Below are 24938 nucleotides of genomic sequence, written 5' to 3'. Positions count from 1 at the left end.
TTTTTTCTAAATATTTTAACAACACAAATCTGGTACGGGGTCCCTGGCACATACTATTTTTTAGATGGGGAGGGGGGGGGGGGGGGATACATATTAATTTGGGGTTCCTTTACATGAAAATGTTTGAGAACCATTGTTTTAAACAACATTAGGAATTTTACAAACAAGCCCAAAAACCTGCAACCCGCAACTACCAATAATTTACAAGCAACTTTACAGAGAAACAAGCCCAAAGTCGCTTATAATAAGCGGACATGGCAGCCCTGGTATCAGATTTGCTAATAATACACTTTTATATTTAATTGTATAAAACATTTAAATATAGATAAGATAAGTAGACAAATGCTTTAGGTTTGGCTCCTCAGCAACACTGCTATGACACTAAATATCCTCAACACTGTAAGAGAAGCAAATAATAAATGTGTATGCATATTTATGTGTGCATATGTTGTGTGTAGGCTACAATGTTAATATGCAATGTGTTATGTGTACGTGCGTAGCAGGCAGGAAACAGGCCTATACTCTCAATCGTTCACTAGTCTCTCCAAACAGACTGTTGGCCCACAATGTCCAAATGCTTCAGCCTGACAGACAGTATGATATTTTTAGTAGATATTAAAAATAAAATAAAATGTCATGAACGGAAATGACAAACAGATGACATATAGCTTCCTTTGCAAAGTTTTGCAACTGCTCTACCTCTTTCTTTCATGTATGACCATTAAAGGAGCACATCAGTCATTTTCAACCATATATGTTCATATAATTGGCACTCACTAATGTTTGTTATAAGACGCGTCGCATCGCAGCGCGTCGTGAGCTTGTAGATCTGCCTACTAGTGACATTATTGTTAGGCAGGTTTTGCCATTCCAAAATGTCAAACTTATGGCTGCATTTCAGCATGCAAACTTCTCAGGACGACAAAGCGAGGGGAGAGCCTTAATTGTTCTCTCCCGTTGTGGGAATTCATTTTCAGCTTCATCCTGAGCTGTTAGGGGTTCAGTGTCTCGCTCAGGGACACTTTGATACAAATTAAATTGGCCGGGGAGGTGAACCGATGACCTTCTGATTGCTCTACACACTCAGCTACAGTCGTTATGCGTACAAGTTTGGTCGTAATATAATGTATACGAGTTAAGTGTTCCTACTCACACATTCTGCTGCGGTCAGCCAGATGAGAGTGACGACAAGAGTCCCTGCTGCTGCTGAAATTACGTACAGCAGAAGAGGGTACGAAGAGGAGCACTGACACCGCCTCCCTGGACCAAACATACACCAAAACAAACACACACACACAAAAAAAATCAGGCATGAAAATGTTATCTTCAGATGTGCTTGAATTTGACCTGTAGACTACGGGTCAAATTTAACCACGTGAACCCTTGCATCCCTGTAAACAGCAAGAGTCACTGCCATGTTTCTCACCGGCGCTGGTGCCAGAGGCACCAGAGAAAGTTGAGCACTATATGGGGGGACTGATTGCCCTCCCGGGCCTCGCCCCAAAGAATGCATGGGTACGGCCAGTCGGCCATTCCCGCAGATGTTTTGTAATGGTGTTTGAGGCGTGTCGGTGACTTACCGGCACCTTCAACCAGAAGGAGAACCTGTTGATTACTGTTGTTGACGAGTTCCGATTCAGATGAGTTCTGCGCTCTGTAGGTGAACTCCCACACATAGCGGCCGGTGTCTGTGGACCTCAGGGGGGATAAGACCACCCTGACCTGGGATGAGTCCAGTCCTCCAGTCACCTCTAAGCGACCCCTGTAATCCTGGTCGACCCTGGCGTTGCAAAGTCAAATATCACGATATTAACTAAATATTAAAACTAACACAAAAACTAAAATAACTTAAGCCTTTGGAAAATAAATACATTTAGAAAATAAATAACAAAAATAGACTAGCAAACGAGCTTTAAAAAAATAATGAAAACTAAACTGAAACTACAGCAACCCTTCAGTGCTAATTTTGTCGACTAACACTATGACCTTTTTTCACTGACGAAAAACTAAATAAAAACTAAGCTCTGATGACTGAAACTATGACTAAATAAATTGACAAATAAAAACTAGAGGATAGTGTTAGGCAGGGACTAGTGGAGAAGACATCAAGTAGAACTAAGACATTTTATGCTTGGTTGTGCGCCGGCGTCACGTTCTGAAAAAAGATATGTGAGCTTGTAGATTTGCTATTTTCAGCATGCAGCTGAGCTAAGTATGAATCGGGCATTACGACGCCATCACGGCCCGTCCAAAATGCATTCTAGTCGATTGTAGGATATTTAGTCAACTAAAACTAGACTAAAATATAAACATTTCAAATTACTAAAATATGACTAAAACTAAATCAAAATATGTTAAAGGGATATTTCACTTTCAAAAAAACTTTTGGTCATTTTATCATCTACTCAGGCCTTTGTGAACCCCCCAGACAGTTTTTAAGTTGCTTGATTAATTATTTAGATATTTGATATTCATTTTATCAGACACGCCCCCTTCCTATACAAACCCATTGTAACTACAAACTCCATTTTAACCATGTTAGATTCATCAAAAACACCCGTCCTTGGTTCTGGTGACTCACCCTGTCCTCCTAATGCGTGAGGGGGCCGTGTTTTTCCGATTACTTTTTTCGTTTATTTTATTTTATTTTTTTATTGTATTTAATTTTTTTCATTTTCCAAAAAATATATTAACACATTGGGTGCCAGAGGTTTATTAAAATATTATACGTTGAGTGCCAGCATTTCTTCCATCCACTTGCGTTATACATTTCGTGCTGTGAGAAGCCCCGACGCGGAAATGCATGTAAACAAAGCGTGCGTGCGAGACGGCGGAGGGTCCCGACTAACGCCTGGAACAATAATATTTCCAACGCGACCCTCCATTGCAGCGTGATCGCCGATCGAAAACGGCTCGTTTCCACCACATTAAAAAGAAATGGAGATATTAAGCTTTTAATCAAGGAGATAACATTGAAAACGCCGACCGGAAGGATTTTTGACATGGAGCCTCATCCAGCCTCTTCTTCTCAGAAACTGCTTGGGTGATGTCAAAGTTTCGTTTTAGCGCCCCACGTGGCCCACATGTATAAAAATAGAATTGGGTCAAAAACGGTCCGGACCGTTTTCGGCACTTCTCGTTTGGACCCTCAAAAACGGTCCGGACCGTTTTTGGCATTCAATGTGTTAAAAATAAATGAAAAAAGCAATTGAAAAAACATGGCCCCCTCACGCATTAGGAGGGCAGGATGAGTCACCAGAACCAAGGACGGGTGTTTTTGATGAATCTAACATGGTTAAAATGGAGTTTGAAGTTACAATGGGTTTGTATAGGAAGGGGGCGTGTCTGATAAAATGAATATCAAATATCTAAATAATTAATCAAGCAACTTAAAAACTGTCTGGGGGGTTCACAAAGGCCTGAGTAATGATAAAATGACCCAATTTCTTTTAAAAAGTGAAATATCCCTTTAACTAACATCAACACTGTAACCGTCGGCCCTACCTGAGCACACCGCCGTCCATCATGGATAGGACAGTGGTCATGTGGTTGTGACCGGAGCTGTGGTACAGGTGGAGGCCACTCACGTGACCTTTGACCTGCTCCAGAGAACAGCACAGCTCCGCTGACTGGCCCTCTGTCCGCTGAATAAAGTTCACCTCCACACAGCCTGGAGAGAGAAGTTCAATAAATAGATACAGACTATGATCTCCTTTTTTTAACCACTTAAAGGAGAATACCGGACAAATTAAGTGTTGTCTTTGATGTCTCGTTACTCACCTACCGACGTGAAAAGTGGCGTTCTTTTTTTCCATAGATTCCCCTGTCGTCATTTTTTAAACCCCCTCCGTTGTCATAATGGGAGCGCGTGGGTTAGGGAGATTCGTCTATTATAACCGATGCAAAGTTGTTTTTTTCTCTACTGCTAGTCATTGTGGAGTCTCATGATAGTCAAACATGCGCTGAAACTTCCTGCGAGCCCACCGTTAATGGCGAACGACTTAACACTGGTTGCTTGTTTACAGAACCTGGCAACACTTTGAGGGGGTTTAAAAAATGACGACAGGGGAATCTATGGAAAAAAAGAACGCCACTTTTCACGTCGGTAGGTGAGTAACGAGACATCAAAGACAACACTTAATTTGTCCGGTATTCTCCTTTAATCGGCACCAGCATCGGTATTGTGGGGAAAGCTTACGCAGGAAAATAGAATAGCAGATCGAACAGCTCACAAACGCGACGCGTTGTGAGCTTGTCGATCTGCTATTTTCAGCAAAGGCTTTCCTCACAATAACAGAAAACAGAAGTCCTATTTTTATGTTTTACAATCCTTTAAAAAATAGCAAATATAGCAGATCTACAGGCTCACAACGTGGTGTGATGCATTAACCTTTCTGGGGTAAAAAAAAAAAAAAGTCCCACAAAAAAGAAAGAAAGAAAAAAAGCATATATTATAATTTAAACTTAGCAGTAGGCCTATTATGGATCCAGCAACTTTTGATGTAACAATACAATTAAAAGTCACAGCAGTAGGCTATGACCCCACCCTTCTGTGTATAAGTCACATATTGTGAGGAATGTCACTTATTTGCCACTACTATAATAAGTTAACTGTAATCACAAGTTCACAGCCAGATCCTGCACATCAGTGTTCAGAAATGTTCTTCTTACCCATAATGATGTGAGTGAAAAGCAGAATGCACGCCCAGCAGCCTGTCTTCTTCATTGTGGTTTCAGTTTGTTGTGCTTGTGCATCCGTCCTGTTGCTCTGGTAGACTGAGGTTTTTAGGGTGGTAGATGCCGGTCTCATATTGTTGTCACCCATGACCCCCCCCCCCCCAACCCCCCACACACACACCCCCATCTCAGAGAGCAGGAAGAGCACATCAAAGACTCAACGGTCCACAGTATAGAAAGACAGGATGAACTTGTAGACTACATGCTGTAGTTTCAGAAACTAGATGCAAAACATAGATACACCCAAACTGTCAAATCATACAATAGTGCTACTATTCTACAATACACAGAAGGCTTTTATTTGATATTTTGATATTACAAAAATACATCACAATTGTATGATTCATTGTTTCCCCTTGTCCATTATAACCCTAATGGTAAGTATATACCATTAGGGTTTGACTCTAACCCCAGCCCCCAAACCTAGCCTCTAAATGTGTCATTGTAATCTCAACCCATACCCAACCAACCCCATGATTGTGAATCCTGATTATTTTATTGATTTATGTATTTATTCATGTATTTATTTATGTTTGTTTGTTTAACCATAAAAACAGCCATTTCTCTTGTGAGTCCAAATAGTCAAAAACACACACACACACACACACACACACACACACACACACACACACACACACACGCCCACGCGCGCGCGCGCGCACACACACACACACACACACACACACACACACACACACACACACACACACGCACTTGAGAGGTGCGGTGTGTAATCACTAATGACCAATCAGTGTAAATTGGAAGCTGATTTCTCTGACAATTTAGTTCAGGTGTGCAGTTGGCCGTTAGGGGACAGTGTCAGTGGCCAGCTACTTTATATTGCTCCTGAAGTGCATGGACCATTAGTGCTCTCCTTGTGGGTCAGAGGGAGCAGACCTGTTGTCTTATTAACAGTTTATCCGTGCTGTTGTTGTTGGATTCATGGACACTCCAATGTCCTCCTCAATCAACCTGCTCCTTGTGCTGTCCTTGTGTGTATCTCTAGCCTTACCGCCTGTTTATGGCCAAATACCAAGCAGTTTTTTTGCTGCTCGTCCGATGGACGTCAAAAAACGGCCTCCCTCTGAGCAGCAGCAGAGTGTTTTACCACCAGAGCACAAGGAGGAGGAGGTGGTGGTGAACACTGTGAGTGTTAAATGTCATCCAGGGTTCATGGAGATCACGGTGAAAGCGGATCTGTTCGCTGTTGGAGCTCCTGTGGCCGCAGAGGAGCTGCATGTGGGGCCGCAGAGCACTGAGCTGTGCACGGCTGTAGCATCCAGACATGACGAGTACACCATCACTGCTGGACTGTCCGACTGTGGAACCAGACACTGGGTAAAAAAAAGCTACACTGTAGACAATACTTTAGTTCAGTGGTTTTCAACCTTTTTCATGCCAGGGACCCCTAAATTGATATACGTTTGGCCGCGGACCACCATCTGAAAATTGTTTGTGCCAGGGACCCCCCAGAAGCAAAGATTTGAGTTAAAAATGTTCTCTTTGAAAAATTAATATATTCAAAGATTTGCGCAAATTCAAAAGATTTGCGCACATTTTCAAGATTTTTCAAAAATAGCAGATCTACAAGCTCATAGTGCGGCACTCGGTGCCGTGCTATGAGCTTCTCAGCTTGCATATCTGCTATTTTTGAATAGCCAAAGCTAAGTGGTTAAAATTGTGAGGCTATGTTAACTAATTTAGCTGGGGACCCCCTGGTAGCCCCCCAAGGACCACTGGTTGAAAACCACTGCTTTAGTTTGTACATTCATTGAGTTATTATAATGTTGTTGTTTTTTGCATGTACTTGGTTCTTAAACTTAATGTCAAGGACCCCCAAATGTATTGTGTATTTCAGTATGTGGTTCTCAACCTGCGGGTTGGGACCTCCAGGGTCACACTCACACATGATTTTGGAGTGGTCCCCAGATGACAGGAAAGTGACAATAAGATATGTTTAATACCTAATGAAATGAAAAAGGTTAAGTACTGCATGCATCAAAAGTAATCCAAACTATTATTAAAAAAACTGGACAAACATTGGCCAAATTGTCAAATAATAAGAGGCGAACATATTGGACATAGCTGATCTACAAGCTCACAACAAGGCGTTGTGAGCTTGGAGATCGGCTTTTTTCACGATATTATTTATCTGTGGAACCAAGTCAAGCTAAACGTAATGCCTAAAGTCCTCCAATTCCAAGTGCTCGTCAGGGTGGGGAGTTCAAATATGATTATTTTACGTCAAATCATCATTTTGGGGGGTCGTGGCCTGAAAAGGTTGAGAACCACTGGTGTATTTGGCCGTGGACCCCCATCTGACGATTCTATTGCCTAGAGACCCCCATACAAGTTGTGTTTAAAATGTTCCAAATTTGTCAAATGTGTTCTGATGTTGAAAATGGCAGATCTACAAGCTCACAATGCCTCAAAGCTTGTGAGCTTGTACATCTGTCGAAGGGCCGATGACTTGTAGGGATACAACAGCAGTTGACTCTGATTTTACGGCCCCACTTTGAGAACCACTGATGCAATGGATTCCTTTTCCAACTCTGGTGCTTATTAGACTGTTAATTCCTTCTTTCACTGTTCTAACATCCATATTTATGACAGTACTTATATTACTCTACATGTACTGTATTTTGTTGTACACAGTCAAACACAAGTGCTGAGGGCCCCACACATTTTCCGGTAGTATAGGCCATTGGTTCTCAAAGTGGGGTCAGGGGACCCCCAGGGGTCCTTGAGGGGGTTCCAGAGGGTCCCCAGGAAAATGTGTATAATTTAACCTTTTTATACTATCCTTTTTATTGGCTATCTACAAGCTCATAGCACGGCACAAGTGCCGAGCTATGAGCTTGTAGATCTGCTATTTTAAAAGAATCTTGAAGCTTCGTGCAAATCTTTGAATATATATTTATTTTAAAGCGAACATTTTAACACAAATCTTTGCTTCTGGGAGTCCCTGGCACAACATATTTTCAGAGGAGGGTCCGCGGCCAAATGCATATCAATTTCGGGGTCCGTGGCATGAAAAAGTTTGAGAAGCACTGGTATAGGCTACCTGATTCCTGATGTGCATTACTGGTTTTGTATTTTGCTAAACATAGCCGAAGTAGTGTATATCTCCTTTTCTGTATCTGTACAGTGTTTCATTACTGCTGATGACGGCTGAATTCTATCCAACTGACGGTTGTTGCTGCTTCTTCTCCACAGATGAGTCATGACTCTCTGATCTACACCAACTTACTGGTTTACTCTCCAGCGCCCTCTGCTGACGGTGTGATTAGAATGGAGGAGGCTGTGGTTCCAGTGGAGTGTCATTACATGAGGTCAGTCTGCTCTGCTCTGCTGGCCTGTCACACTGTCACACATCACAGTGGTTGTCACAATGTGATGTGTTGTGAGCTTGTAGGTGGGCTATTTTCCTTTTTTTATTTTTTTATCCATTTTGCAAAAGGGAGGCTGCAGCCAAACACTCACTATCTGAGGGTGCCCCCTCAGACTGCCCTCAGTTTTCTGTCTCTCTGCTGTCCTGTCTAAATGAATTATGAACCCATTTAGACTTGGAAAGCCTCTACGAGTCTACGTTGTTATACCTTTCAATCCGGGAAAGCATCTGTGCCGATTTAGATTTTGTAGGTTAGGATTTAGAGGGCGTTGCGGGTCTAAATGGATTAAAACAGCCCGACATGACTGTTGTGTCTTTCAGGAAGTACAGTTTGTCCAGCTCCTCTCTCGCTCCTACCTGGGTTCCATTCACCTCCACCCAGGCTACTGTTCAGACCCTGGAGTTTGACCTGAAGATCATGACAAGTAGGTTCAATCTGAGTTCAAATACCACTTACTGAGGTAAATTTTAATCGTGGCATATACTGTAGTCCAGTGGTTCGAAAAGAAAATCATCTCAAGGACCACTACATGGCTATGCATTTGCGATATGCATTTGGCTGTGGACCCCCATCTGAAAATATTTGGTGCCAGGGACCCCATGACAGAAGATTTGTGTAAACATCACTTATTCAATTTTTTTACTTTTTCACCCTAGTATTTTTCAACCAAAAAAAAGAATAAAAAATTGCATATTTGATACTATAATAACATTTTTTTTGATGTGGGCCCCCTGGAACCCCTTTAAGGACCCCTGGGGGTCCGCAGACTCCACTTTGAGAACCACTAGTGTTGTTCACATGCATTACTCACACATGTGCACCTATACATATATAATCTTTACTCGTATCAGGAATATTTGAATATCTGACCTGCTTTCCTTGTTTGTTCTTTCTTTATATTCTTCCCTTTCCTGAAATCTACAAGTGATGGAGCTTGTATGAAAACGTAATTTCTCCGACTTCTTTACACCTGCAAACCTGTGATGTGATCTATCTGTTCCATCTTGTATTGTTGTGTTTAGGTGACTGGCAGTATGAGCGGGGTTCTAAGGTGTTCTACCTTGGAGAACCCATCAACATCGAGGCCTCGGTGAGGACCGGTCACCACATGGGACTCAGAGTGTTCTTGAGCAGCTGTGTGGCAACGCTGGACCCTGACAGACACTCCATCCCAAGATATGTTTTCATCGAAAATGATGGGTAAGAATTAAGCCAGTGGTTCTCAACCTTTAATATCAAGGACCCAAGTTTGATATGCATTAGGCCACAATGCATATTTTTCCTTTTTTTTTTTCTCTCTGGGACCTCAATCTACCCTGTAAAACCCAGTGTTTTTCTAATTTACAGACCTGCAAGGGTCCCCTTAGACCCCGGCCCTTACTCGATGTTCAGAATCAGCCCATTAACCACTTTCTACCTAGTATCCCCATTTTTTGGCATGTCATTATAGGAAAAAATGACAGATCTACAATTTCACTTGTAGCTTGGCTATTTTCAGTGAAGGGATTTGGAGGGAAAATGGGAGGAGGCCAAGTACAGACCCCTGGGGGCCCCGGTCAACAAAGTATAGGGTTTAAACCGATAATTGACCTCAAATATCAGCTGCAGATTAATGAATAAAAGTGTCAGGATTTCCACTCATTGACATTTCTGTGCATTTCTGCTCATAGGTGCTTGGTGGATTCTCAGCTCCAAGGATCACGTTCTCAGTTCAACCCCAGGATACAAGATGATAAACTTCAGTTGGTTGTGGACGCCTTCAGGTTTCATAAGGAAGATAGAGGAGATGTAGGTGGAACCCATTTGATTGTCTTATGGTCAATATCACCCATAATGCATGTAGACCTGAACCTATTTCAAAACGACAAACTTCTTTTCACAGCTCTACATCACATGTCTGATTACTGCCAGCCCTGTCTCACACGTTGACTCACACAACAAGGCCTGCACCTTCATAAATGGAAGGTTTGTTCCTCTCACTGCATGTTCAATTCACAGCTTTAAGCCTCATGTATACTTGGTTGTGTGCCGCTGTTGCACATCGATGATAGCAGCTCTAGCTCAGAACACATTAGCTCTGGTCCAGAGCTCTCTTCACCAGAGCTAACAACACATCACTCTACGACCGGCTATTTAGAGTGAGCGACTCAATGCACAACCAAGTGTAACTCAGGCCTTAGTAATTGTCACATGTTGTTTGCCCAATTTGCAATATTCCTTTTTGCAATCTTCCTTTTTAGATGGCGGTCTGCTGATGGCAATGACTACCTGTGTGGCTATTGTCAAAACGAGAGTGAAGGTGGTCTAAGCCAGAATGAAGTTGGCCCAGACCACGTCATGCCACGTGCATTTATTCCTCGTGGCTATGGCAAGTCTGGAGTACCTCAGTCCCACTTCAAGACTGGAATGAAAACTGGTAGAGTATTCAAAAAATAATATCTGGTTATTTGGCTACGTTTAGACTGCCAGCACAAGTCAAGTCTGAACAGCAAAGCAACACATGGAAACTGACTTTTAGTGATCAGATTTGAACTGCATTGCTAGATAGTTTGAAATTAGATTCAAGTCTGATTTCTAAAGATGTCTCTCTGTGGACACTCGAACACTGAAGCAGATTTATTTTTCATCCTACAACGGTATCGCTGGCTGAAAGTAGCCGATCTACAAGCGTCACGGCCACTTGTGAGCTTGGTAGATTGTCTATTTTCAGCGAGTGACATCGTCCTATGACAGATCATTGCTCACGCCTATGTTAACCGCAACCAGTGCAGATAGGTCTGGTTAGTCGCTCTTGTTCGGAGTGTCTGCTACATGCTTACATTTTTAATTATCTGCGGTGAAAACCCAAACCCAAATCCGATCTGATCACTTTCAAATGGCAATTTTAAAAAGTGGGTACTAAAGATTAGATTTCAGAAACCAATCGGATTTGCCAGCATTCTGAACATACTTTGTCTTTTAGTGTGGGAACAGGAGGCAGGCGTGGGTCCCATGTTGGTCTTGCCAAACAAGCACAAACTTGGTCCAATTCCTGAGGAAGAGCTCCCGCCCCTCCTCGCTAAAATCGCTAGACCAACACTGTATGGCAGCAAGTGGAGTAAGTGGAGAAGTGGAATAGACCCTACACCCAAACCCAGTAAGTCATAACACTCCAATGTAATGAATAATTTAAATGTTTTTGCTTTGGTTATAGATTCTTCCAGTGATCACTTTTTTTGATTAAAATGTATTGTTAAATAATTTAGTTCTATTAGCTCTATATGCTGATGGTAATGATTGTGTGTTTGTTCAGTAACTGGTCCCCCAGTCTCTCCGTCTCTTTAGTAAACAGAAAATACATTTTAAGGTCAGGATACCAGTTTCATCCAGCTCTTTATTAAACAGAAAATGCATTTTCAGGTCAGGATACCAGTTTCATCCAATCAGCAGAGAGAACATGTTTATCGGCTTCAATTTGTAGTGTTCCAATGTTGTTCTCACCTGCTTGGATGAAATTGGTGCCCACCTGGAAATGTATGTTCTGTTTAGAGAGAGAGGGGGAGACCCCTATTAATGAACAAAAACACGTATAGCAATGCTTACCATCAGTATGTACAAATATGTAACGCTTATTTTAACAACATATCACTTATACCACCTTGAATTAACCTGATCATTCAGGTTCAGATCAGACTGGCCCTGTGGACTCAAGTAAAGATGGGGGCTCGGCACATGCTGAGAAAGGTACTAATCAATCGTTATTGGTTTAGATATTGATCAACACACTGGTTCTCAACGTAGGGTCCGGGGACCAACCAGGGGTCCAAATCTTGGGGGGCTAACTCTTGAGAGTCTACAAATGCAAAGGGTTATGGGTGTATTTCAGTGGTTTTCAACCCTTTTCATATCAAGGTCCATTATTTCTTTGGCATTTGAGCCACGGACCACCGTTTGAGATTTAGCCTCTCAGACCCAAAACTTAGAATATTTTGTTATCATTGGATCTGATTTTGTCCACAATTCTATGCTGTATGTATTGATGTTGGTACCAATAGGAGAGACAACAGGCAAACGTTGATCAAAATAACAATTCTTTAATTAAGTAATGCAGATGTCTAACAATAATGTAACTCTTGAGAGCGTAAAATGAAAGCAAATGGTTTCATTTTACACTCTCAAGAGGGTCCATTTGGTTACCAACTCTTCCATCATTTAGCTGCAGTGCATGGGGACCACCTGGAACCTCCTCAAGGACCACTGGTGGTCCCCGGACCACTTGTTGAGAACCACTGGTCTATTTGATTTGTACACTCTCAAAGTTAAATAAACGGTGAGGCTTTTACAGTATAGATTGCTGGTCACAGAGATAAATGGTATCAAATGGGGGTCTGCGGCTTAATGCAATATCAAACTGGGGGTCCTTGGGAATCACTGCACTAATCAATACAGTAATGGAGGGTTTTGAGAACGAGGTCTCATTACTGATTATTTTTGTTTTCTATTTTTCAGAGATTCAGAAAGGAAATGTGTTGGGTCACTTGCCTACAGACCTGGAGAAAGGCTTGGTGTTCGATGATTTGCCTGTAACGGAGACATCAGAGAACGTCACCGCCGACATGAAGGTGACAAGCGATCAAGAAGACACTTCTAGTGGAACTGATGAAGGTATTCTATGGCATGGATTATGTTATGATGCATATTATTATTATTATTTTATGTTTCAGCATCACATTTCCTCAGTGGTGGGAAGTAACTATGTATATATTTATTTTACTTGATTATTTCAATATTTTCATACTTAAAACATCTACTCAAATACTGAATTCTACTCGATTTGAGATCTTACTAATACAGTGACTAATGACTTTGCAAATTTAGATTATTACATAACATTTTCTTTTTTCTAAATAGCATTCTACAAGCTCACAAATTGACGTGTTGTGAGCTTGTAGATCAGCTATTTTTTAAAAGGCTTGACAAATTTGGAGGAAATAAGTCGATTGATGCTGTATTTTGATGCCAATACTTTTTGCAATTTTACTCTAGTCAAATGTTGAGTGGTGGCCTTTTTACTTTGTGGTATTGCTACCGTTGCTTACATAAAATAAATCTGTCATTTTTCCACCATTACTTGCCAGATGGGGATGGTGATGTTTCCACAGAAGCGACAGAAGATGTGATGTCTCTTTATGTGACCCGTGATGCTGTTCCAACTACTGCTGCACCATCATCCAACGAGGCGGCGCCCCACACCACAGACCCTCCCAGTGATGTCAGCCCGCCCACCCCTGTTCAAAAGAGCAACCACACTAAAATGTACACGACTACATCATCACGTCCAACGACGACTTCACATCCAACATCATCACATCCAACATCACATTCAAGACCATCTACCCTTATAGATAAATCTGACCCCAAAAAACACTATAAGACCGCCTGACCTTACAGATAAATCTGACCCCCAAAAATGCTGAAATAAAGCTGTTTAAATGTATGCTTTTTGTGGCTTCTGGGTGTGTTTATTTGAACTCCATCCTCCAATATATTTAATTTGTATATGAAAGTGTGCAAATGTAAACGCCTTCATTTAAGGGAACATATAAAGGAAGACTGACAGGTGGCGATGCATTACCAATGCCTTGCCTACTTCGATTTATAATGCAGCAGGGATGCTCTACAGTCCACACTGATAAGTGGGTATAATTATTTCCACCTATAAGAAAGCTTTACAACGATGCCCAATAGGTCCAAAGACAATAGGTCCATTCTAAAGACGATAGTAGCTCTTCTGATCCTTCCTACCAAGTGTCATTTGGAGTCTCCAAAACGTGTGTAATTGTAAAATGTTCATCTTCTGTAGTATGTCATGTACTTCGAACTTGTTTGGTCATGTTGCGTTTTCCAGCTAATGCACAGTAATTACAGTGATCTGCAGGCAAGGAGCTCTGTGCCTTACTTTAAAATTATGTACGGAGATTTAATCAACAAAGTTGTACATTTAAATATTGACTGGCCTGAAATGACCAGTAAGCATATTTATGTTAAACTAGGTGATGACCTCTATGGTGGCATTTTCCCCTACAAAGGTTTAAACGATTCTCAAAAACAGGTGTGTATTAAAAATATTTGGAATAAAAACATCAATGAAAAAAAGAGGGATGTCATGTGGCTGATCTCAGTGAGGAGACTGTCAGTAAGAGCAATAGTGAAATGGAGCTGTTTTGTAAAAACTGTTAAATGCCCTATTGGAAATTGTAATGATGATGAATCTGTTGAACACCTGCTTTTAGATTGTCAGAGGTCACAATATATGTTTGGGTGAAAATGGCACAAATTGGTTTTAATGTAAATGTCACTTAAAATGCTGTTATGTATGGAGTTTTTGATGAAAACATGTCGGCCATGGACCAAGATTTCCATTGGAATGTGGTATGCACTGTAGACAACCAGCTATGGAAAACGCGATGTGCCATGGTGTTACACCAGGAGTCCATCTCTGGAGATGTGGTCTTGAAACAGGTCAAAACTGAACTAAAAAGACCAAGAACAATTGACTCCAGAGAAAAAAAACTGAAGCCATGGCACTTATTGACATTGTGAAAAAAAGAAAAAACCCACTTTTTGTATTGAAATATTTATTCATGTATATTACCATGTATTGAAATGTTTATTACCATATTATGTAACCATGCATACTTTGTAAACCTGTATAATTACAATAAAGTATATTAAAAAGTAAGGGAGGAAAAGGTCTCGGGAAAGGAGGCGCTAAGCGCCACCGATAAGTGCTTCGTGATAACATCCAGGGAAATTAATTGTCAGTATTAGTGGTCAAGCTAAATAAAAGGTGCAACTAACCAACATGTACAGGCTGCTGTGAATAGGATCCATTGTAATGATGAACACATTTTAAAACATATTACTGGGACTTTATAGTGGCGTGTGACAATATTACATTGTTAATACAATTGTTATAATTAATGTGTTATTAAGTTGTAATATAATCCAAAGTAAAACGAACTGTTTGTTGAACATAATGCCGTTTCTGTGTGATTGCGAACGCAGCGGAAGGAGGCGCGCCGAAGGCGCGCCTCCGCGCAAGTGGAGCTTACTATGAAACCGTGCTCGGGTTGTGTCTCTCTCTGTGTCTCTCTCTGTGTGCACTGCCTGTGTGCAGCTCCTCTGAGATAAGTAAATGTCCAATTTAGACATACCATACATCAAATGAAAGGTCTTTGAAAACTGAACACACCTGTCAAGGTTGCGTTTAAGCCCGCCCCTTCCCCCAGAAGCCACGCCGCGGAGAAGGCTTCTAAAAACTCCCCATTGAAACCCCATGTTAAATGAAAAGTGCCCGAATCGCTCCGATACTTCGGGCTCGGATTTTGGCTCCGCCCCCCGGAAGTGGGTGAAACAGGCACTTCAAACACTTTGTTGAATTGTTCAAAAACATTCAAAGTATTTTTTTGGTGAATTTGTATTTTTCTAAGATGCTCCTTTTAACGCAGATTTTTTTTGTATTTAAAAAAATATATATATTGGTTACTTTTTTTCATTTTTTTTTTTTTTTTGCGTTCGCTTCCCGCGTTCGCGCGTCTTACTTGTGTATCAGTATGTAGATATGCCATGGCTGTTAGATGTGATTAAAAAATAAAATACAATGAGTGAATTCATATGGAATATGCATATTTATATTATCTCCCTATTTTCGCATGTCACTTAATGTTCTCTCTTGCACATCATGCACCTATATTTGATCATTAGGAAATATATATATGTTAGCATGTAATATTCATACCAATAAATATCAGTTTGTAAAATTAACATATTTAATTTGTACACAATCACCCTGATTGCATGGGCAGCCTTATCTGTATCTAAAACTCACACCCAATGCTTGTAGCTGTTTTGATGTTGTCTGTCTAATCTTTGTGTTGAATGTTTTACAATGGGCTTTCATTAATTTGGTGCTTTTTGTTGCACTGCGTACTTTCATGACTGTTTCATGTTTCATGTATTTATTCATGTCACTTTAACCCTGCTTCCCCCCCAGATTTTCTTGAAAATAGCAGATCTACAAGCTCACAACGCCTACCGATGTACAGGCTTTAGCGCTCATGTGGCCTCCTTTGGGGCTAGTTTGCATATACCTTGTGCTTATTTTTCTCGCAAAACCTAGCAACATCCAATCATAAATGTCAGCGCCAAGATATAAAACAATAACAGAAAAAGGATCTCTTTAAATAAAATTGTGGGTGGCTCTTAAAAGAACCCTTGTGGGATATACAGGTTGCTGTGTGGATGTTTACTTCTTCTTAGCGGCTGTCTTCTTGGGTTTCGGCGCCTTGGGCTTTGATGCTTTCTTTGCTGGTGTTTTCTTAACGGCAGCGGGTTTCTTCACCTTCTTGGGACTCTTGGCCGCCTTCTTGGGGCCCTTGGCTACTAGTCTCTTTACAGCTGCAGGCTTCTTTGCCTTCTTGGGAGATTTCTTAGCGGCTGCGAGTTTCTTGGCTGCTGCCTTCTTGGGGGATTTTTTGGCCGCGGCGGGTTTCTTGGCTGCCGGCTTCTTGGGTTTGACTGCCATCTTAGTGGGTTTCTTTACCTTCTCTTCAGCCTTCTTGTTGAGCTTGAAGGATCCAGACGCACCGGTACCCTTGGTCTGGAGCAGGGTGCCCTTTGCCACCAGGCTCTTCACGGCGATCTTGACGCGGCTGTTCTTCTTCTCCACGTCGTAGCCACCGGCGGCCAGAGCCTTCTTGAGGGCGGCCAGAGACACACCGCTCCTCTCCTTGGAAGCGCTCACAGCCTTGACGATGAGCTCCTGGACGCTGGGACCGACCTTCACGGGCTTGGCCGCAGTCTTCTTCTTGGCTACTTTAGCCGGGGAGGCAGCTGGGGCTGGAGCGACTTCTGCAATGGTCTTCTGGTTGGTGTTTCAGATGCACTGAACTAAAGTCTGTGATGGAATAGAGGAGGAGGGGGTGGAACTTAAAGGATGTGTGAGAACCATGTAAACTCAACCCACTGGGTCAGTGCTCTGTGTGCTGAGACACTTGTTTTCTCCACAACTAAAACCAAATAAAATACAGACGTAGAAATGGATTTAAGTCAAAACAACAAATGGAGCAGATAGCAGACACGTTTCACTTCATAATCAAATCACGTGGAGCGCTGAGGACTCCTGCGTTTTGTTTGGAGATGTTAAAAACCTCACATATACACCATTACAAGGAGAGGAGTGTGCCAGCTTTCCTGTCATTTGTCGTTTAAAATAGTTTAAACATAGAATATCCAATTCCCTATTTGCTGCAGATCAAGCTGAAATGTCTGACTTTGGAACAACAGTTAAACATATCCTCTTTGGCAAAGCGTTTTGTTTTAAATTTTTCCAGTGTCTGCAAACACAGTGCCACTGTTGTCCTTCCCTGTGGCATGGAGACTTATGAGAGGATGGCCATGAGAGCAAGCTCCACTTTTCCAATGGTGCCATTTACAAAACATAATGGCATATTACATAATTATTACTTGACATCATTTAAAATGTATAAACACAGCACACCATTTATTACAAGCAATTTACATAGCACATGTATACCCAGATTGCTTCATAATTTATTATAATAGGCAATATGGGTATACAATATATCTTCTTAAATTTGATCAAAAGGAATACGGTAGCCAAGGAGCACAGCAGAGGAAAAGAAACACCACATGTGTTTCAGTTAAATGTGTTAATGTACATTAGCTGGCCACCACTGACACCTAAATTAATTGTGTTCAGCTGTCACGCTCATGCACGCTCATGCATATCATGCTTATGAGGTCTGATCACTCGCTATATGCATAAGACTACACAATGTGTGTATAGGTATAGACTATATATAGGCCTACTCATTAATAAATTACCCTACTATAGTTAAAGTGCTCACAATCACCCATTGCATGGACAGATCTAAACATCACATCATCATTTATGAATGCTAAATTTATTTAGTGTTTACATGGAACACAGATTGTAATCCATTTTAGGTGTTTTTTGTTGCACTGTGTACTTTTTAAAGGTGTAAATAATGTAAGGTCCATAAATTAAGTAGATGGTTTTACACATTACGGTATGGTCTAGCCGCTAGACTCTAGCGGTTAGGATTCCTAGTTTTCACCCAGGCGGCCTCGGTTCGACCCACTATAGGAACTTATTCCAAACTAAATCAGGGAGCATGACATGGTGCTGGCAAGTGAATGTGAATTTCATCTGCGTTCAAAAAAACAAGTTTACTACGGTCAAATAAAGTCACCCTGCACTAGACAATTAACTCATTATCTTAATATAAAGTAGTCTTATAACAATTACATTAGTGTTATATTAATTATCAGCTAGGAATTTATTGCGTAGCTTGCTGGAAGATTCACAAGTTCAATGTGCAAATTGAGTTGTACACCCCCAACTTTTACTGTCTTGATAGTCAGATCAGATTGTGTCAAGACTATGTCCATGTATCACGGTTCTCTGTATACTGCAACTGTATAAGAGGCAACCTACAGCATATTTATCACAAACAAATGGTTTAGCTACATTAAATTGCTCATATTTCAATAATGGAATAAACTCTGTAAAGACAGTGTGGGCGGCTCTTAAAAGAGCCTTTGTGTTGTTGGTAGATCAAGTCAGCATTATTAACCTCCGAAGCCGTACAGAGTGCGTCCCTGTCTCTTCAGAGCATAGACAACATCCATGGCGGTCACGGTCTTTCTCTTGGCGTGCTCGGTGTAGGTGACGGCGTCACGGATCACGTTCTCCAGGAATACCTTGAGGACACCGCGGGTCTCCTCGTAGATCAGACCGGAGATACGCTTCACGCCGCCACGACGAGCCAGGCGCCGAATAGCGGGCTTGGTGATTCCCTGGATGTTATCACGAAGCACTTTGCGATGGCGCTTGGCGCCTCCTTTTCCAAGACCTTTCCCTCCCTTGCCTCTTCCAGACATGTTCGCTTCGATAGACGATGCAGAAGTGAATAACTCTGAAAACCACAGACTTGTCACTTTATATGTGTTCTGAGGACGTAAAAATGGACAGGCAGACCTCGCTGTGTGGGCGGTGCCAAAAGCTGCAGCCCCGCCCCCATACCAGTCTTACACCCATTCACAGCCACTTCACTCTGGAATGTGTGAATGACCCAGTTGATATCATATGGACACACATTTTCTGATGACTCCCTTTGTTCTAATACATCAGGGAGAGCAGCTATTAGTCAGGGGATATTAGCAGAAAAATGTCCAATCTTGGAATAAATTCCTTACCAAAAAAAATCTTCACCAATGTGTTTGTAAAAGTGTCTAGTAACACATCTCACAAAGACTGAAATGCACACACGCACACTCACATGCACATGCACGCGCGCGCGCGCACACACACACACACACACACACACACACACACACACACACACACACACACACACACACACACACACACGCACGCACACACACACGCACACACACGGTATTGGAAATGTACAATTGTATTTCGCATTTGACTGCACTACACCCATTACACCAGCAGATGTCAATCACGTTACATTTAACTCTGCTGCGGTGATCATTTTCCATTTCATTCATCATTTTCCTAAAAGCCTATAATAAAACAGGGCTAAAGTGGTTAAGGTATTATGTTTTATAATATAATAATTTAAATCTGCAAAGTTACTTGTAACTAAAGTGTTCAAATAATTGTAATGGAGTAAAAGTACAATATTTGCTAGTGGAGTAGAAGTAAAAGTATTGAAAATAAAGTAAAATACCTCTATATTGTACATAAGTACAGAACTTGAGTAAATGTATTTAGTTACTCTACAACTCTGATTTGTACTATTCCATACAGATGGGGAAGCGGAGATCAATCATGTTAGCCATCTATGCAAAACCTGTGTTCCCACTCAGTATAATGTTTGACCAATTTCATACAGGCGTTGATGTTTGTTTTCATTTACACACTTCATTTCTGTATGTGTCCATATTGGTACATTTGTGGGGGTTTCATTATAGATTTGTATATCAGAAATAATTGAGGGAGTGAGAATATTCTTCCAGGATCGTGCAGACCTTTTTTCTTTTAAATTACAAAATATACATGTGGAAAGATCTCTTTAGTAAGTAAGTGGGTGGCTCTTAAAAGAGCCGTAGGGTTTTTGACAGTGACAGAAGAATCTAAGCACGTTCTCCGCGGATACGACGGGCCAGCTGGATGTCTTTGGGCATGATGGTCACCCTCTTGGCGTGGATGGCGCACAGGTTGGTGTCTTCAAACAGACCCACCAGATAAGCCTCGGCTGACTCCTGGAGAGCCATGACGGCGGAGCTCTGGAAGCGCAGGTCAGTCTTGAAATCCTGGGCGATCTCCCTCACCAGGCGCTGGAAGGGCAGCTTACGGATCAGCAGCTCGGTAGATTTCTGGTAACGACGGATCTCCCTCAGAGCCACAGTGCCAGGCCTGTAACGGTGAGGCTTCTTCACTCCACCGGTTGCCGGCGCGCTCTTACGCGCTGCCTTGGTGGCGAGCTGCTTCCTGGGGGCTTTGCCACCGGTGGACTTACGAGCGGTCTGCTTGGTTCTTGCCATGGCTTCTCTGAGTCTGACTCTGAACGAGGTTGAGAGAGTAGTAATGTAGGCACTGCGCAAACTGCTGCCTTTTATTAGCGCTTCTTCAGACGCCGTCGTTCTCTGATTGGTCAGCGGCCAGGAACCTCCTTATTTGGGGAGGTACCATACGTCACTGGTACCGATTGGTTGGAGGAGGGGGTCTCTTACAAACTTCATACTGAGCTGCTGTAATAGATAATAATATGAATACTAGTTTACATTAAAGGGAAAATACATTGCTTTGTGTTTTATGACATGGGGCAAATAAATAAACATTTCTCCTTGAGTGACAAAACAACATGATTATGGTGAATAAGAATTATAAGTAGGCATATCTTGTCTTAATTACATTAAAATGTAACACTCATCCAATTATTAACGTGGTCAAATAAGTGTCAACTTCCAATATGGACAATAACTGCTTTTACTACAAATAATTGTGGATTGAGATCTACCTCAATCCTAGCATTTAGGCAAGTGAATAATAGGCACTGATGTAATCCATGCAATGTGGCTCTAACTATAAATATGTAAAGGATATTAAATACCTGCAAGTCATTACGATCATATAATATGTGGTGGAAGAAGTACTCAGATATTTTACTGAAGTAAAAGTAACAATACCACAATATAAAAATACTCTGTTAGAAGTAAAAGGCCTGTGTTCAAAATGATACTTGAGTAAAAGTACAAAAGTATTGCCATCACAATATACTTAACGTACCAAAAGTACTAAAATATTTGATAATAGCAGATCTACAATGAGCTTGTAGATCGGATATTTTCAAATGGCCTATGTATAAAATAGGGCTGAAGTGGTTAATGTAGGTTTTATAATACAATATGCAAAGTAACTAGTACGTTTTCAAATAATCGTGGAGTAACAGTACAGCATTTGCCTGTTATGCAGTAGACTAGAGTAGAAGTAATGCATTTAAAATACTCCAGCAAAATAAATAAAAAAAACTACAAAATAATGCTTCTGGTGATTAGTAGTTTCATTCCCTACCTATGTTGAATGCACTTATTGATAAAAGCGTCTAATAAATGACTAATGCTGGATAGTACATAAATACAGTATTCGAGTTAATGTATTGGCTTACACCACAGCATTATGCAGTCAGTTTATATAAACCGTGCACATACATACGGTCTATATGGAATGGAATTAATCTTTGATTGAATGAGTGGGTGGCTCTTAAAAGAGCCTTTGTGGGGTACGTTGAACGCAGATTTATTTCTTGGCGGCTTTCTCGGTCTTCTTGGGGAGCAGAACAGCCTGGATGTTGGGCAACACACCGCCCTGAGCGATGGTCACTCCACCCAGCAGCCTGTTGAGCTCCTCGTCGTTGCGGACGGCCAGCTGGAGATGACGGGGGATGATGCGAGACTTCTTGTTATCGCGGGCAGCGTTTCCAGCCAGCTCCAGGATCTCAGCGGTCAAGTACTCGAGAACGGCCGCTAGGTAGACCGGGGCGCCGGCACCGACACGCTGGGCATAGTTGCCTTTACGCAACAGCCTGTGGACACGACCAACGGGGAACTGGAGCCCGGCACGGGAAGAGCGGGTCTTGGCCTTAGCCCTGGACTTTCCTCCGGTTTTACCTCGTCCTGACATTTTACTGCTTTATTTCGTCTACGAAGAAATGTGCTGGAGGACAGAAAGGAACACCAAACCTTTTATATCTTCAACTCAGTGCTGTCTGTGTGCGCCCCACCAATCATAAATATGAGTGAGAGCGCGGGGTGAGTGTGTATGAGCGCCCCTCCAATCACTACTAGTGGCGTGAACGGTTCCTCCCAGAGAAGGAGGTTCCTGACCATGAAGGAGAGCGCGGGCTGACTGTGTATGAGCACCCCACCAATCAGCACTAGACTCGTGCCGTGATCGGTTCCTCCCAGTCTAAACTGTGGTTCCTCCCCAAACAAGGAGGTTCCTGACCAGAGACCAGAGATCAGAGAAAGACGGCGTCTCTCAGTCAATGACCAGTTTTAGACAGTTATCAGTCATCTCTTCATCCTAATGGGTGATTTATTTTACAAAGTGTACAATGAGAGACGACATGGTAAATGGTCGCATAAGTAAAGGACAATGATTTGGTGCTACAAAGTATAACTTTAAAGCTTTAAATCTGGCATGTATATAGTGCTACTAAAATAACATTGTCAGTATTAGTGGTCAAGCTAAATAAAAAGTACAACTAACTAACATGAACAGGCTGTTGTGAATAGGGTCCATTGTAATGATGAACACATTTTAAAACATTACTGGGACTTTAGAGTGACATGTGACAATAGTACATTGTTAATACAGTTGTTATAATTAATGTTATTAAGTTGTAATATAATCAAAAGTAAAACGAACTGTTTGTTGAACATAATGCCGTTTCCGTGTGATGTATCAGTATGTAGATATGCCACGGCTGTTAGATTTGATTAAAAAAATAAAATAGTTCATATTGAATATGCATATTTATATTCTCTTAATATCTATTGCCACATTATATTTTGTATATTAATCATATTTTCGCATGTATCACTTCTGTTCTCTCTTGCACATCATACACCTATATTGGATCATTATGATTATATATATATATATATATATATATATATATATATATATATATATATATATATATATATATATATATATATATATATATATATATATATATATATATGCATATATGTTCGCATGTAATGTACATACCAATAAATATCATTGTTTGTAAAATTACCATATTTGATTTGTAGACAACCACCCTGATTGCATGGGCAGCCTTATTTATGTATCTAAAACTCACACCCAATGCTTGCAACTGTTGTGATGTTGTCAAAGTCGACTTTAACCATGCTTTTTGCCATTAAGATTTTCTCGAAAATAGCAGATGTACAAGATCACAACACCTATCAATATACAGGCTTTAGCACTCATGTGGCCTCCTTTGGGGCTAGTTTTCATACACCTTGTTCAGTTGCTTATTTCTCTTGCAAAATATAGCAACATTAATCATTAGTTCTCACTGCTGACAATCACATGACCCCCCCCGCCCTTTGCTCAATTGAGTTAATAACCAATCCTAAATGCCAGCGCAAATATTAAAAATTATATATATATATTTATCTATGAGAAAAGGAACTCTTTAAATAAAGTTGTGGGTGGCTCTTAAAAGAGCCTTTGTGGGGTAGACAGGTTGCTGTGTGGACGTTTACTTCTTCTTAGCGGCTGTCTTCTTGGGTTTCGCCGCCTTGGGCTTTGCTGCCTTCTTTGCTGGTGCTTTCTTAACGGCAGCGGGTTTATTCACCTTCTTGGGACTCTTGGCCACCTTCTTGGGGCTCTTGGCTGCTGGTTTCTTTGCAGCTGCAGGCTTCTTTACCTTCTTGGGAGATTTCTTAGCGGCTGCGGGCTTCTTGGCTGCTGCCTTCTTGGGGGATTTCTTTGCCGCGGTGGGTTTCTTGGCAGCCGGCTTCTTGGGTTTGACTGCCTTCTTAGCGGGTTTCTTTACCTTCTCTTCGGTCTTCTTGTTGAGCTTGAAGGATCCAGACGCACCGGTACCCTTGGTCTGGAGCAGGGTGCCCTTTGCCACCAGACTCTTCACGGCAATCTTGACGCGGCTGTTCTTCTTCTCCACGTCGTAGCCACCGGCGGCCAGAGCCTTCTTGAGGGCGGCCAGAGACACGCCGCTCCTCTCCTTGGAAGCGCTCACAGCCTTGACGATGAGCTCCTGGACGCTGGGACCGACTTTCACGGGCTTGGCCGCGGTCTTCTTCTTGGCTACTTTAGCCGGGGAGGCAGCTGGGGCTGGAGCGACTTCTGCCATTGTCTTCTGGTTGGTGTTTCAGATGCACTGAACTAAAGGCTTAGTAGAGACTGATGGAATAGAGGAGGAGGGGGTGGAACTTAAAGGATGTGTGAGAACCATGTAGACTCAACCCAATGGGTCAGTGCTCTGTGTGCAGCAGAATACTGAGACACTTGTGTTTTCTCCACAACTAAAACCAGATAAAATACAGACGTAGAAATGGATTTAAGTCAAAACAACAAATGGAGCAGATAGCAGACAAGTTTCACTTCATAATCAAATCACGTGGAGCGCTGAGGACTCCTGCGTTTTGTTTGGAGACGTTAAAAACCTCACATATACACCATTACAAGGAGAGGAGTTTGCCAGCTTTCCTCTGTCA

At 41.7% G+C, this 24938-nt stretch overlaps 6 protein-coding genes across 6 annotated transcripts; 1 reads left to right on the top strand and 5 right to left on the bottom strand.

Annotated features, from left to right (window-relative positions):
• Nucleotides 1–1354: 1354 nt before the first annotated feature.
• On the bottom strand, nt 1355–4762 carry LOC308099382 (uncharacterized protein; the record flags this gene model as incomplete). The annotated part of the gene is made up of 4 exons (XM_080448124.1): nt 4672–4762; nt 3505–3670; nt 1581–1780; nt 1355–1431 (listed from the first exon to the last, which is right to left on the bottom strand). Exons 1-4 carry the CDS (start codon nt 4724–4726, stop codon nt 1355–1357), a joined length of 498 nt encoding a protein of 165 aa, XP_080304250.1. The 5' UTR covers nt 4727–4762.
• Nucleotides 4763–5796: 1034 nt separating this feature from the next.
• Nucleotides 5797–14625, top strand: LOC308099381 (zona pellucida sperm-binding protein 3-like; the record flags this gene model as incomplete). The annotated part of the gene is made up of 12 exons (XM_080448123.1): nt 5797–6075; nt 7954–8069; nt 8450–8553; nt 9152–9329; nt 9800–9917; nt 10012–10094; nt 10370–10545; nt 11092–11265; nt 11790–11852; nt 12618–12773; nt 13247–13424; nt 14598–14625. The coding sequence occupies 12 exons, from the start codon at nt 5797–5799 to the stop codon at nt 14623–14625; spliced, it is 1653 nt and encodes a 550-aa protein (XP_080304249.1).
• A 1791-nt stretch (nt 14626–16416) lies between these two features.
• LOC308098730 (uncharacterized protein) lies at nt 16417–24574 on the bottom strand (the record flags this gene model as incomplete). The annotated part of the gene is made up of 2 exons (XM_080447159.1): nt 16417–16668; nt 24080–24574. The coding sequence occupies 2 exons, from the start codon at nt 24572–24574 to the stop codon at nt 16417–16419; spliced, it is 747 nt and encodes a 248-aa protein (XP_080303285.1).
• Nucleotides 18786–19097, bottom strand: LOC308098781 (histone H4; the record flags this gene model as incomplete). The annotated part of the gene is made up of 1 exon (XM_080447212.1): nt 18786–19097. The coding sequence occupies one exon, from the start codon at nt 19095–19097 to the stop codon at nt 18786–18788; it is 312 nt and encodes a 103-aa protein (XP_080303338.1).
• On the bottom strand, nt 20319–20729 carry LOC308098756 (histone H3.2; the record flags this gene model as incomplete). Its single annotated transcript, XM_080447187.1, has 1 exon — nt 20319–20729. One exon carries the CDS (start codon nt 20727–20729, stop codon nt 20319–20321), a length of 411 nt encoding a protein of 136 aa, XP_080303313.1.
• On the bottom strand, nt 21985–22368 carry LOC308098585 (histone H2A-like; the record flags this gene model as incomplete). The annotated part of the gene is made up of 1 exon (XM_080446995.1): nt 21985–22368. One exon carries the CDS (start codon nt 22366–22368, stop codon nt 21985–21987), a length of 384 nt encoding a protein of 127 aa, XP_080303121.1.
• Nucleotides 24575–24938: the final 364 nt, after the last annotated feature.

This window comes from Gymnoscopelus braueri (assembly GCF_963280865.1).
Source record: "Gymnoscopelus braueri genome assembly, chromosome: 13".
Lineage (NCBI taxonomy): Eukaryota > Metazoa > Chordata > Actinopteri > Myctophiformes > Myctophidae > Gymnoscopelus > Gymnoscopelus braueri.
The sequence above is the reverse complement of the archived record's forward strand: the minus strand, read 5'-3'. Positions and strand labels throughout refer to the sequence as shown.